This window comes from Mus caroli, chromosome 4, assembly GCF_900094665.2.
Source record: "Mus caroli chromosome 4, CAROLI_EIJ_v1.1, whole genome shotgun sequence".
Lineage (NCBI taxonomy): Eukaryota > Metazoa > Chordata > Mammalia > Rodentia > Muridae > Mus > Mus caroli.
Genome location: NC_034573.1, coordinates 128,434,311 through 128,447,089, shown reverse-complemented (window position 1 = coordinate 128,447,089; position 12,779 = coordinate 128,434,311). Strand labels below are relative to the sequence as shown.

The following is a 12,779-nucleotide window of genomic DNA, read 5'->3' as shown; positions in this document are numbered from 1 at the left end:
CCGGCACTACCCTGCTAGTGTGCGTGACAGCGTGAAGCTGGGGCCTGCTCTCCAGAGACTTTTGGGCATATTAAGGACCTCTCAAGCTCTATGTCGGTGGCCTTCCAAAATCCACGACATGGCAGATGGGGCACAGGCCAACCCCAAAGGGTTCAGGAAGAAGGCGCTGGTTAAACACTCCACTGGACGGAAGAGCCCAGGCCTCAGGGCCTCTCCTTCTAAAACCTCCAGGTAGGTGCTTGCTGCCCTGGAACGGATCATTCCACGGAGAGAGGCAGCGGCGAGGTAAGGGATCTACTCCCGGAGTCCGTTCTCCAGAAAGATCTCTGAGCTTCTGCACGCTGAGCAGAGATGACAAGCTGTGTCTAGTGCTAGAAGGACGTAGGGACCATTTAATCAACTTCATTTTGTTCTTGAAGCCCAGAGAGGCTGAGAGATCTGCCTGTGGTCACTCAGCATTTGCAGAGCTGGAACTAGACTCCAGTGACCCGGGGCCCTTGGTTTTAGGTTTTAAGATCCAATTGCCAGGTGGGATCCCCATGACTAGGATCCTAGGACCCCTTGGAATATGGACTCAAGAGAGCTGGCTCTGATGCATGACAATGGCTTCCTATCTTGGGGCTCAAAGTTGGAGCTGAAATTGGTTCTGGTGGCTCTGCCACTCTGGGATGTGTTCCTCCCAGGAGACACAGGCCAGGTGGGGAGGTGCTGATCAGAGGGCTGGGTGACAGTAACTTGGGCAAGAGAAAGCATGGGTGAGGCCTTGGGTGGGACAGGCTACGGGCAGCTGGAAAGGAGGGCTCAGGATGGCTATTCCTCTCTCTCAGGTCCAGCCTGGGTATGAAGAAATTCTTTGCCATCGCAGTCCTGGCCGGCAGTGGTGAGCATGGCTCCCAGGAGACCTTTCTGATTTCCTGTTCCCACCCCCACCTCCCCAGCCTTTTCCTAGAAACGTGGACGCCTGTGTTGTGGGTGCCTGTGTTGTACCACTGGAAAGCCGGTCCTTCCTTTCTCTGGACCTCTCCACTTCCCTGTCAGGCTTCATCCTGTCCTCTGGGGGCTGTTTAGTTCTGAGCACCTGTAAACAAGCCAGGAGCCTCCTTTTTTTTAACGAGCTATACTGGGCAGGTGCTGAGCAAGCCTCGTAAACTAGCAGTGTTTGCTATCATTGTGAGTCCGAGCATATGTATTAGTGACTTTCCGTGCTGGCAGGAGTTAATGAGTTTGTGCGCAGCTAGATGCGTGTCTGTGCATGAGTGTAGGTGTGTCTGAGCATACTCGATGTCTGTAGGCCCCACACGTCAGTAAAACTCGGCTCACGGCTGGCTGGCATCTCCGTGTATGTCCGTGTTCATTGTGATGTCTGTGTCCACAGTGTGTGAATGACAATGGGACACAGCGTAGCTCTACATGAGCATGTGTGTGTGTGTGCTCGTGTGTGGGTGTGTGTTGCGTGCCTTCTGTCCTAGGGCTGATACCCAGGGCTTCCTGGATCAGAAGCATGGTTGAGTGAGGCTCCTAACACAAGCCTGACTTTACGTTGCATCCTCAATGATGGGTTCATTGTGGCCAGACACAAGAAAGGGCTGATGCAGTCAGACAAAGTGACCTGTCATTTAGAAAACAACCCCTCATGTCTCTCCCAAACCACTGGTCTCAGGAGACTGAACATGAGCTATTTCCTCCGCCTGTGAACACAGTCTTAGTTCTGTATAGGCTGATTTTCCTGAGTGCCACATATGATAGCTTTGTGTACAACAAGTGTGAGTGCGTGTGTGTGTGTGTGTGCATGTGTGTGTGTGTAAGGGAGCAGGTCTATCCGTTGCATAATCATATATGTTTTTTACTCTCATGCTGTGAGAGCTGACAGTTGGTGGCCAGGAGCCTGGTACTGCATATACCCTGCCCCCAGGGTAAGATTCCTGCAGCTACAATAAGAGATAGCACTTCCAAGTCAGGGGAGGAGACAGCCAGGGCTCACAGTGACAACCAGGTACTCCAAGGCTCGCTGGGATCCATCCAGCTTCCAGCTCTCTGATTCTGGGCTTCCTGTCTCTCAGAATTTTGTTTCCTTGTCTTTGAGGTCGAAGGATGTGGGGTGGGCAGGGGGCAGGTACTGAGCTGGGTGCCTAACTCCAGGTGCAACTGGAGCAGGCCAGAGTGGAAGTTGCATGTGTACAGGCTCCGCACCGTCTGGCTTAGCATCTGGCTAAGGACAACAGACCAGGCTCCTACCTGAACTCTGCTACTATGAGCCTGTGCCACCTGAGTAAGCCTGTTTACTCTTTGAGCCTTAGTTTTCTCATCCGGCAAATGGGGATAAGACCTTCCTCCTGCTGGTGTGTGTGTGTGTGTGTGTTGCAGAAGGTGGGGGTGAAGGATGTGAGTGGCTTCACCCAGGTAGGGACTGCAGGCCCCAGGCTCGCTGCACTGACTCTGGACAGATAGCTCAGTGAGAGCCACACCCTACAAGGGACCACAGAGAGGGAAGCAGTTGACAGAGGAAGGAACGAAGGAAGGATGGCTAGAGGGCCTGACCACTGCCTGGAAGCTGAGGTCGATGGTAGCAGAAGTGACTTCCTCTGTGTGTGCTCTGTGCTGAGACACACCTACGCCAGGAGTGCAGGCAGGGACCCTGCTCCCCTTGAGCCACAGAGACACCAGACAGAGGTCATAAAGAGAGTGCAATCAAATTCCTGTAACTCGTGACAGTATGTGCCATTTGTGACCCTCACCAGTGAACCAGACATTCAGAATGACCTCTTGGGGCAGTGGTCTCTGATCTCATTAAGTTACCCAGGCTGGTCTTGAACCTAATCTATAGCCCACGCAGCCCTTGCGTGTTCGATCCTCCTGCCTCAGACTATTTCCTGAGTAGGCAGAGCGTGTACCACCAAACCCAGCTGAAATGTGATTCTGACTTTTAGTATTTTTACATTTACTCTGTGTTTATCAGGAAGTGGCTCCATCTGAGGCCATGCCTGTGAGGCAGAGGGTGTGGCTGAGGAACCCTGAGTCCTGGTTCTCTTACGTCATGTGACACCGTGACCCTAGGCAAGTTACTCAGGGCTCCAGCCTCAATTAGTTATCTATAAAAATGTGATAACAACACTGTCAAGACTTACGGTAAGAGCGGTAGGAGCGCAATGAGCGGGCAAATGCTAGGGCTTAGGACACTGCCTAGCCGGCAGCTAACATGAACCATATTTGGTCCTCTGGGCTGAAGCGAGTGACACCCCAGCCTACAGGATTTTGCATGTTTCTCCCCCTCCCATCCCTCCTCCCCTTTCCTGTCTCACTCCACTTCTTGACTCCGGGGCTAGCCTTGGCTCTGAGGAGCTCTCAGGCTAGACCTGACTCTCCCACCCTTCTTGCAGTGGTAACCACGGCCCACAGCAGCCTGCTGAACCTGAAGTCCATGGTGGAGGCCATCACACACAGAAACTCCATCCTGTCCTTTGTGGGCTACGGCTGCTACTGCGGGCTGGGGGGACGAGGCCATCCCATGGATGAGGTAGACTGGTAGGTTCTAGAGGCCTCCTGTGGTGAGAGATGGGAGCGGCTGACAGTCAGGCTGAGGAGGAAGCTCTTGTCGGTATCTTAGACGCTTTTGTTGCCCATGATTTCAACCTTCTTGCTCGAGGAAGGAGCGAAGGAGCGGCACTTGATGTCCTCCGACAGACAAGGAGGTGCCAGTCTCGTGGCTGATGCTCCACAATGGCAAGGGATACCATGGAACCCACCCCCATTAGACAGTGCTTCCTCCCTCAGACTAAGAGACCGGGAAGCCACGGCTTCTGCTCACATTCCCTAGCAGCGGCCAGCACCAAGTCTGTCTGAGGGGAGCTGGCAGTCAGCTGCCCTTTTTTAAAAGGGGTGGGGATAACTGCTCTATATTTATCCTATTGCCTATTGGCCCCAGCCCCCACCCCATCCCCCCTGGCCAAACACAATCAGGCCTGAGTTTGAAAGCCTTGGTGTCCTTCCTACCCTCCCTCCCTGACTGGGTTGCTGGGACACCAGACTCCTCTTGAAGCTCCACTCTGGACCTAGAGCCCTGACAAAGAGGACCAAGGACAATAATTCGGGCTGTTAATGGCAGCTCTGCTTTATTCTGTGACCTTGGGCATGTAGCTCTACTCTCCCACCCCCTTCTCCAGACTGTAGTCTTACAGACTGATCATAGGGACTAAAGGAGATGATCTGAGGTCTCTGCTGGTTGTTGAGGGTAGGACACAGGTCAGCCACCCACTGCTGTCTGCTTGCCTCTGCCTGTCTGTCAGGTGCTGCCACGCCCACGACTGTTGTTACGAGAAGCTCTTTGAGCAGGGCTGCCGCCCCTACGTGGACCACTATGACCACAGGATCGAGAATGACACCATGATTGTCTGCAGTGAGTCCCTCCCCTGACAGTGAGGCTTGGATTGGCATAGTGCAGGGGTGGGGGTGTGGGGGGGATCCTAACACAAACCCAGGATGACTCACTAAAATTGAATTTCAAGCAAATCATGAAAAACGGTTTTGGGGGGGGAATAAGACTATCCCAAATGAGACACACTGACACTAAAAGTTAGTTGTTGATTTCAAATTCGTATTAGCGTAACATGAGGAGTTAGAATAAGCAGCAAGAGTTTGGGTGAGAGCTACTTTTTGTTACTTGGCCCTTGCCAATCACTTCCTAGGAAAGTGGGGGCTTGCCTGACTCTTCCACTAAAGGAAGGGGTCTGGGAGAATAGATAGTGACAGATAGGGGTGGGTTTACCCCTTTACATCTTAATGTTGTCCATTTTGTGTATTTGTGTGTGCCTGCCTGTCTGTATGTGCACCGTGTGTGTGTGTGTGTGTGTGTGTGTGTGTGTGTGTGTGTGTGCACCTACCCATAGAGGCCAGAAGAGGGCGACAATTTCCCAGCAACCAGAGTCACAGGCAGTTGTGAGCTCCAAGAACCAAACCTGGATTCTCTGCAAGAGCAGCCAGTGCTCTCCGCTGCTGAGCCATCTCTCCAGCTCCCTTATATCCCTCGTTTGTAGCCTCAGGTGTCCCACCTATACAATGGCCACGTTAGACTTCAAAGATTCTCTAGTTTTACCCTGTGCCAGAGGCCCCATCCAGAGCAGGGCACCCTAAGAGTCAGGGTGACACAATACCTACTGGCTTCAAGTCATATCCCAAAGGCCCCTGGGTTCTCAGTCAGCTTCCCTCCCTCCCCTCTTGTCTTGGCATCACCCAGACCCCAAACCTCCTTTCCATGACAGCTGAGCTCAATGAGACGGAGTGTGACAAGCAGACATGCGAGTGTGACAAGAGCCTGACTCTGTGTCTCAAGGATCACCCATACAGGAACAAGTACCGAGGCTACTTCAACGTCTACTGCCAGGGCCCCACACCCAACTGCAGCATCTACGACCCGTACCCAGAGGAAGTCACCTGTGGGCATGGCCTCCCTGGGACCCCTGTCTCAACCTAGCCCAACTGAAGTCCGAGAGAAGAGACGGTGCGATGTCCCGCTGGGGTCTACATCTGATGTGTGGGGCCACATAGGGCGCAGAACTGTCCTGTGGTTCCGTCCCAGTCCTGTAGTGAGCTCAGTACTAGAAGATTCTAGAAGGCCAGGGCTTGTCAGTGGTATCATTCTGTCAGTCTTACACTAAGCATCTGGGGGCCTCTCCTGGATATGGAAAGAAATGATGACCCCCAGCTCAACTCCAAGAACCATTGAGACCTTTCACAGGCCTGAAAATCCACTCCCAGGCAGGCAGAGTGCCAGGTTGAGGCCTGGGTTCTGGGGGGACCCTGGAGCCCCACAAGCTGACATAAAGAGTCATCTCTGCTTTTCGGACTTGTGGCCCTCTAGAGTCTCATTCACAGAGTGGGTGACCCCATCCAGTCCTTAGCCAACAGGATGCATCTAGGCCCAAAGCCTGACCTCTGTTACCCAGAGTGCCTCCGGGCAGGCTCCGAGGGCACAGGGACCCCATATACACAGTAGCTGCACATACAGGGACTGGCTGGAGGTGGTCACACCTCCACGGTTCTTCCTGCCCCTCTGACTCGTGTCCAGAAGTGGTGGGTACCCCCCACCCTGTGCCATTCATTGTCCCACCCACATTCAGAGCAGCAGGCCAGGGCTGCTGGGAGCTTACTCTCTCTCTATGCAGGGAGAGGCTAGTTCAGACTGTCACTGGGGAAGACACTAAGGTGTGGGTTGAAATGTGGAAGGGAAGGTCAAATCAGGAGACTGAAAGGAAAACTCAGGTGGGGAGGGGACGGGGTAGTAAGGAAAGGAGCTGGGGAGAGGTAGAGGCAAGTTGTAATGAGGCTCAGGCTAGTTGCCAGACATGTCAGTGGGAACAGCAAGGGAAAGGATGGCAAAGGGCAAGTGTAACTGAGGGTACTGGGCCCCACAGCTCTGGGGAATCTTGGACAGAGGTGAGGGCTCCTGCTGGCAGGTCACCTCTGCTATCCCCAGCCTCATATTTCTTCAGGTGTACCTCCCCCTGTCCCCTGCCTCTCCTTCCATCTCAGGGTCAGCAGTGTCTAGCCCTACCTCATATCTGTCTTCTGCCTCCATCCAATGTCAACACTGAGGACCCAGCCTTGTCCAGATGCTGACAACATTCACCGGGAGGCTTAGCTTGTATGGCTACATGGGACACTGTCACTGGGGACAGAGAGCCAAGCAGGATGGTGTAGAGGCAGGGAAGGCTGTTTATGCAGGTAGCAGTGTCTGTAATGGCAGCACATGTGTGAGAGGGGCCACTCTCTGAAGTTTGCCTCATGCTGGTTGTGGTGTGACACAGTGGTCACTTATGTACACTGACCCAGCTTGCCCCAGCCTTGTGATCTTCCTCATTTACCCTCTCAGAGGCTCAGCCAACAAGCCTCCCTGGTCTTCCCTGCCTCACTGCTCCCATCAAGCCAGGGGCGGAGTTGGGATGGACGCCCAGAGAGATTCCCGCTGAGCTTTGACCCCAGATGTGTGGGCTCCTCCATGGGTATATTCCTATAGAGTAGGCTGGGCCAATGAGACTCCACTGTTGTGGGACCCAGCTCACCTGTACCTCAGCCCCCCTCCCCCTGTCTCCACAGAATACAGCATCTCTTCCCCAGACTAATAAAAGCCCTCCTGTCTTGGCTGCCACTGCTGGGTCCTTCTTAGGGTCAGGGTGGGTACAGGGATGCACTCCTAGGTCTCCAGTACCGAGGAAGACAGGTTCCTTTACGTGCTACGGCTGGCCGAGCTCCATCTTTCCCTCACCCCTATGCTTGTGGGGAGATATGACCCTGTGAGGCTAAAGGCACAGCTGAGAAGGGAGGAAAGTGATGCCCAGGTGATAGGCAAGGGCATGGAGACCCACCACTCCATGATGACAACCTGTGTGGGCTGCTTCAGGCATCCACCTTGCCCGGGGCACTGTCCCAAAGTCTCCGAAGCCACAGCTGTGCTCCGAATCATGCAAACGGCCATCGACTACCCCTCCCTTGGTGCTTCCACACTGATGTGCAGCAACGAGTGGCTGAGGTGCGGACACCGCCCTCTTTCAGGGCTGTATCTCTGGTTGTCCCTTCTGTGATGGAACCTCTGGCCTAAAGGTCACAGCCTGATAGGGCAGCCAGGAAAATGGCAGCTATCTTAGTGAGCTGAATGAGGGTGGGAGGGTCAGAGAGAGGCAGAAAATCCATCTCCTCCTGGTACTAGTTCTGAGGCCAGATGCCTCAGACAGAGAAAGTGGGGCAGCCACAGGAAGCCATGGAGCAAACCCATCTAGGTCCCAGCCCCCGCCTCCTCTCCCATTCAGGTTCCTTCACATCTTCTTGTCTGGTTCCTGAATGAGCACAGTGTCCAGAGGCACGAGTGCTTGTCCAACTTTGATGTCTAATGCTGAAATAATCATCATGACCAACAGGCAACCGGGGGAGCCCAGGGTTTATCTGCCTTATGCATCTCTGTCACCATTGATCATTGAGGGAAGTCAGGGTAGGGCTTTCAGCAGGGCCAGCGGCAGGAAACAGAAGAAAGCAGCTCTCTAGGTTGCTCCCTATGGCTTGCTCAGCTTTCTTTCTTATTCAACCCTGCCTAGGGATGGCCCGGCCCACAGAGGCTGGACCCTCCCATGTCAATCACTAGTCAAGAAAATGCCCCATAGGTACCACTGCTGGCCAGTTTGATGGAGGCAACATCTCAGTAGAAACTCCTTCTTTCCCAACTGTAGGATGTGTAAAGTGGACAAAACCAGCCCAGTCCAGTGTTCCTGGGGGTATGGGGGAGGAAGTTCCCAAGGGAGGGGAGGCTGACACACATAGCTTCTGTCCCTTGCCTCAGTCCTTAGTGGAGCAGCCTTTCTGCATCGCAGACCCAGCTCATTAGGAGATTCTAGAAGAAGACAGAGACTCTGTATCCTTGGTGTCTCCTGGGTATGGCCTCTGTTCCCCAAGAGCCCAGGCCTCGCGGGTGAGGAAGGCCTTAACCTTCACACACGGTGCTCTATGGTATGCCAGTACAGATGAAGATGTTCCAAGTCTGGGGGGGCAGGGGGAGAGGGGCGTCCCAGGGATGCCCGGAGGCCATTCGGGTAGGGCTGGGGAGAGAAGAAGGGCAGGAAAACCAGGACCTTGAGGTGGGCTCCTCGCTCCCACAGTCTCTCTCTCTTTTGTTACTCCCGCTCAGCCTTTCTGAGCCTTTCTGAGGTTGTCTGCTGTGCACCCGCCCCCCTCATATCTCCTCACCCTGGTACATCAAGTGTCTGTGGGGCTAGGTGCATCCTCTCCCACTGAGGCCAGATTTATGACTGTTTTCTAGGACTTGGGTGACACCTGGTGGTCAGTATAGGTCACAACTGGTACTATTCACCACATTGGCTCCTCTGCTGTGGAACTACAGTGGGCTCCCTATCCTACAGACAGATCTTAACCCAGGCAGCCAATGTTCCCCTGGAGCAAAAGGATATTACCTCCATCATCTTTTCATGGACACCGACACTACCTCTCAAAACCATCAGACGTTTCAGGCAAAGACAGTGGACGTGGACTAGGTGGTACCCAGCTCAGCCACGGGCTGGCCACAGGACCCTGGGCAAGTCACATCACCCCGCTGAGTCTCAGCCTCTGCACTCCGTGGCTGGTGAGTGCACAGCAGAGGTCTGGGAGTCGGGTGGGACTCAGGTCAAGAAGGCGCATGACCTAGTACAGGGTCTGGCATGGAGGACAGAAAGGGTTGGAGCTGGTGATGACGCCTCTGGCTCTGGTGTTGATCACCCATGGGTCCCGAAGTCAGGTAGGCAAATAGGAGCAGGAAGAGGAATGGATTGGCCATGACCTTCCCCACAAACAGAAACCTGGCAGAGACAACGCTGTGGATTAGTGAACCAGTCTGGTCCTGATTGGGGGGGAGGGGGGAAGGGAGTTGGAGGGAGCTTAAGGAGGAGGGAGAGGGGAGGACACTTCCCAAGCCCACAGGCCCTTTTGCCCTGGGCTGGGCTGGGCTGGGCTGAGCTGGGCGCCGAGTGCATACAGTAGGTACTGGGCTGGTCTGGGCTGAGCCGGGCTCCGTGTGCATGCAGTAGGCGCTGGGCTGGAGCACGGTTATTTACTCAGCCCAGCATTGACTGTGAACACAGCCCTTCCTCCCCCGAGGCTGGCACAACGACAACAGCTGTCAGGCTCCCCAGTTGTGGCTTCCTAACAAGCAGCTGATGCCACTGTGACTGTGACAAGCAAGGTTCTGGAGAGAAATACTGACGACATTTCCTAGACTCAGAGACAGGATCCTGGCAAAGCCAAACCAGACCTCCCTGTAAGGGCCACCACGCAAGAGCAGCCCACGGAGCAGGAGTCAGTCAAGGATTAACTGAGCAGCTACTGTATGCACACTGTGCCCCAAGCTGCCTTATCTCTCCAGCCTGGCAGGCACACTCTTCACCGTTTCCTTTATAAGTGAGGAGGTTAACGCCCAGAGAGGCCACAGAAGTTAGTCATTGTCACCCAAGAATTGCCCCCTGACTCCATTGAGCCATAACCTCAGAAAGCTTCGCATCTAATAGCCCTCTCCTATAAAGGGGGATAAGATGTGTCTTAGTTAGTTTTGTTGTGACAGAGTTCCTCCCTGGCAGAGCTTCTTAAGGAAGGAAGGGATTGTTTTGGGCTCTTAAGGATCTGTTTGAGGGCACACACAGTCCATTGTGATGGAGAAGGCATGGGAGCCAGAACTTGTGGCAGCTGGGTATGTTGGCCTACAGTCAGGGAGGAGGGAGGAAAGAAGAGGGAGGAGGGAGGGAGGAGAGAGGGAGGAGGGAGAGAGGAAAGAGGGATGAAAAAGGAAGGAGGAGGGAGGAGAGAGGGAGGAGGGAGGAAAGAGGAGGGAAGAGAGAGGGAGGAGGGAGGAAAGAAGAAGGAGGGAGGGAGAAGGGAGGGGAAGGAGGGAGAGGGAGAAGGCTAGTGACCAACTAGCTTTCTCCTTTACCCCTTTTTATTCAGTCTGGGTCCCTAGCCATGAAATGGTGTCTACTATATTCAGAGTTGGTCTTCTCTCCTCAGTCAAACTACCTCATAAACACCCTCAAATGAGCACTTGGAGGTGTGTCTCCTAGGTGATTCCAATCCAGATGGTTTGTAAGGAAGTAGCCATCATGCGAATGAGCCAGATTTCAAATCGGGAGACCAGGCTTGCCTTCTGGCACTCTGCAGACACAAGCCTTCGTTTCCACTAGTGATCCAAGAGTGAATCACTGAGTCCTAGGGTCTCTCCAGTGATCAGTGAGACCTTGCACGAAAAAGCACACGGGGTGACACACACACCAGCCACTCACCACAGTGAGAAAACTAGAGGAGGAGGCTGGGGGAGGTCGCCCTTATTCCAGCCAACTCTGAATCACGAGCCACTTCATTTGTGTCCCTCAGGCACAGCCAGAACCAGGAACAAGGCTTCCTGGGTAGGGGGCAGTGTTGAACCCAAGAGTGACCTCTGAGCTCTCTCCTTCCCAGTTCTGCTTCATCTGGGCTCAGCCTGTGAAGGGGAGGTCCTGGACACGGTCAGGTTCAAGCTGTTGGGCAGCAATGCCAGCTGGGCGACGGAGACCAGGGGGTTGGACAGCGCCTGCCTTGGGATGGGTCAGGAGTTGCTGGTGTGCACTAGATCAGCACTCAGAGGCTACCTGTGCCAGCAGCAGGGGCTGGGGTTGTATCTCTTGCCCCCACACTATGCTCTTGAGGGGCCTGAGCCACATCCCCTGCCATTTGAGCCAGCAGCAAGTGCTCGGGGATCCAGAGTGCTTCTCCTTGTCAGCTGGCTGTTCCCCCCGAATGATCTAAAGCCATCTTCCATGCCATCCCCTTCCCACCTTCACAGACACCCTGGAGTGAAGCTAAGGATGGCATATTAGCAATCCAGCCTTTAGCTCCCATGCATACAATCAGACCTCAAAGACAGACAGACGGCCACTCTGGGGTCCCCACCCTCCATGGAAAGCTTTTTCTACCACTGTGACATCTGATGGCTTCAAGCAGACCTGGAGAAGTGCAACAGGGTGTAAAACCCCATCCGTGTCTGGAGCCTGTATGAGACTCTAACAGCTGTGCCACATGGAGTCCCCACTGCACCTCCTCCATGTTCCTAGGTCTCAGATTCCTGCCTCCCTGGCCCCGCCCCACACGTCTACTTGCTCTACATGGATAGGCTGGGGAAGAAAGATGACTGTGTGGTTTGAGCTGGGTAGAGCTCAGGGCCCTGCCTCCCAGGCCCTCCGATGACCCTGTTGTCTCCATGTGCTTGGCTTTCTCAGTCTGGGGTTTAGCCTCTGGCACTGGTAGAAGCTGGGCTCTCAGTGTTCTCCCTGGAATTCAAAATTCCCAGACTTGAGGTCTGTGTGTGTTTCTTTACATCTCTGAATCCCTGCTGCTCAGCACTGCATAAGGCACACAGTGTGGGCTCAATACACAGATGTTGGCTGACCCACTAAGGGAAGGGAGCCCTGTGTATTCTCTACCACTCCACAAATCCAACAGTTTCCCCTAATACCTCGTGGTGGTGGTGGTGGGGACAGGGCAAGGGACCACATTCCCATGTCCTCCAAGTCTGGCCCAAGAGCTGAGAACCTGACAGTGTCAGGGAATAAAGACCAGCACCGTCAGCTTGTTAGGGGGTAGGTTCCTGAGTCCAGCCATCTCAGGAATGAGATCCACCTTGCCAGCAGGATCAAAACTGAGTTCATGTTCCCGGGCCCCAGGTCCTAACTCCTGTCCTGCCTCTTCAGCTGTTTCATGTTTGTCTGTTAACCAGTAAGGGACGTGAAGAGGGAAGATGCTGTTATCCCGTTATCTAAACTAGGGCACACAAGTCATAAATGTGCTGCCTGTCTTGACTTAATTGACTATGTGTAGCTTGCCCACTCCTTTGTTCCCTGATCATTCTAAATTCCAAGCCAGAGTCCAGGAGGGGACCTGACTGCAAAGGATGACTCAAGGACCCTGAAACCAGGTGACCCGGCTAATGCCGTCACTAATGTTAACTTCCTTGCTTAACCTCTTAGGTCAAAATATGACCAGTCAGTGCAACAGCCCAGCCTGCTGCCCCTCACTTTGTGTTCCCATCCTATAAAAATGTACCTCTCCCTTTGGGAACACGGTTCAGATCCTGAACGGGTGCTGAGCGCTCAGAAAACAAAGCCTCCATTTTAAGCTTCTATATCTGAAGTGAGTGTTCTCCGCTTCCACTCTGAAGCCAAGAGCTGTGTAATGAGCCACCCTGAAGCATCACAAAAACGCAGCTTCCTGTCTGAGGCCCA

At 53.9% G+C, this 12,779-nt stretch overlaps 1 protein-coding gene across 1 annotated transcript; it reads left to right on the top strand.

Annotated features, from left to right (window-relative positions):
- On the top strand, positions 1-7,139 carry Pla2g2f (phospholipase A2 group IIF). The gene is made up of 5 exons (XM_021161566.1): positions 1-231; positions 828-880; positions 3,378-3,522; positions 4,284-4,393; positions 5,256-7,139. The coding sequence occupies exons 1-5, from the start codon at positions 119-121 to the stop codon at positions 5,465-5,467; spliced, it is 633 nt and encodes a 210-aa protein (XP_021017225.1). The 5' UTR covers positions 1-118; the 3' UTR covers positions 5,468-7,139.
- Positions 7,140-12,779: the final 5,640 nt, after the last annotated feature.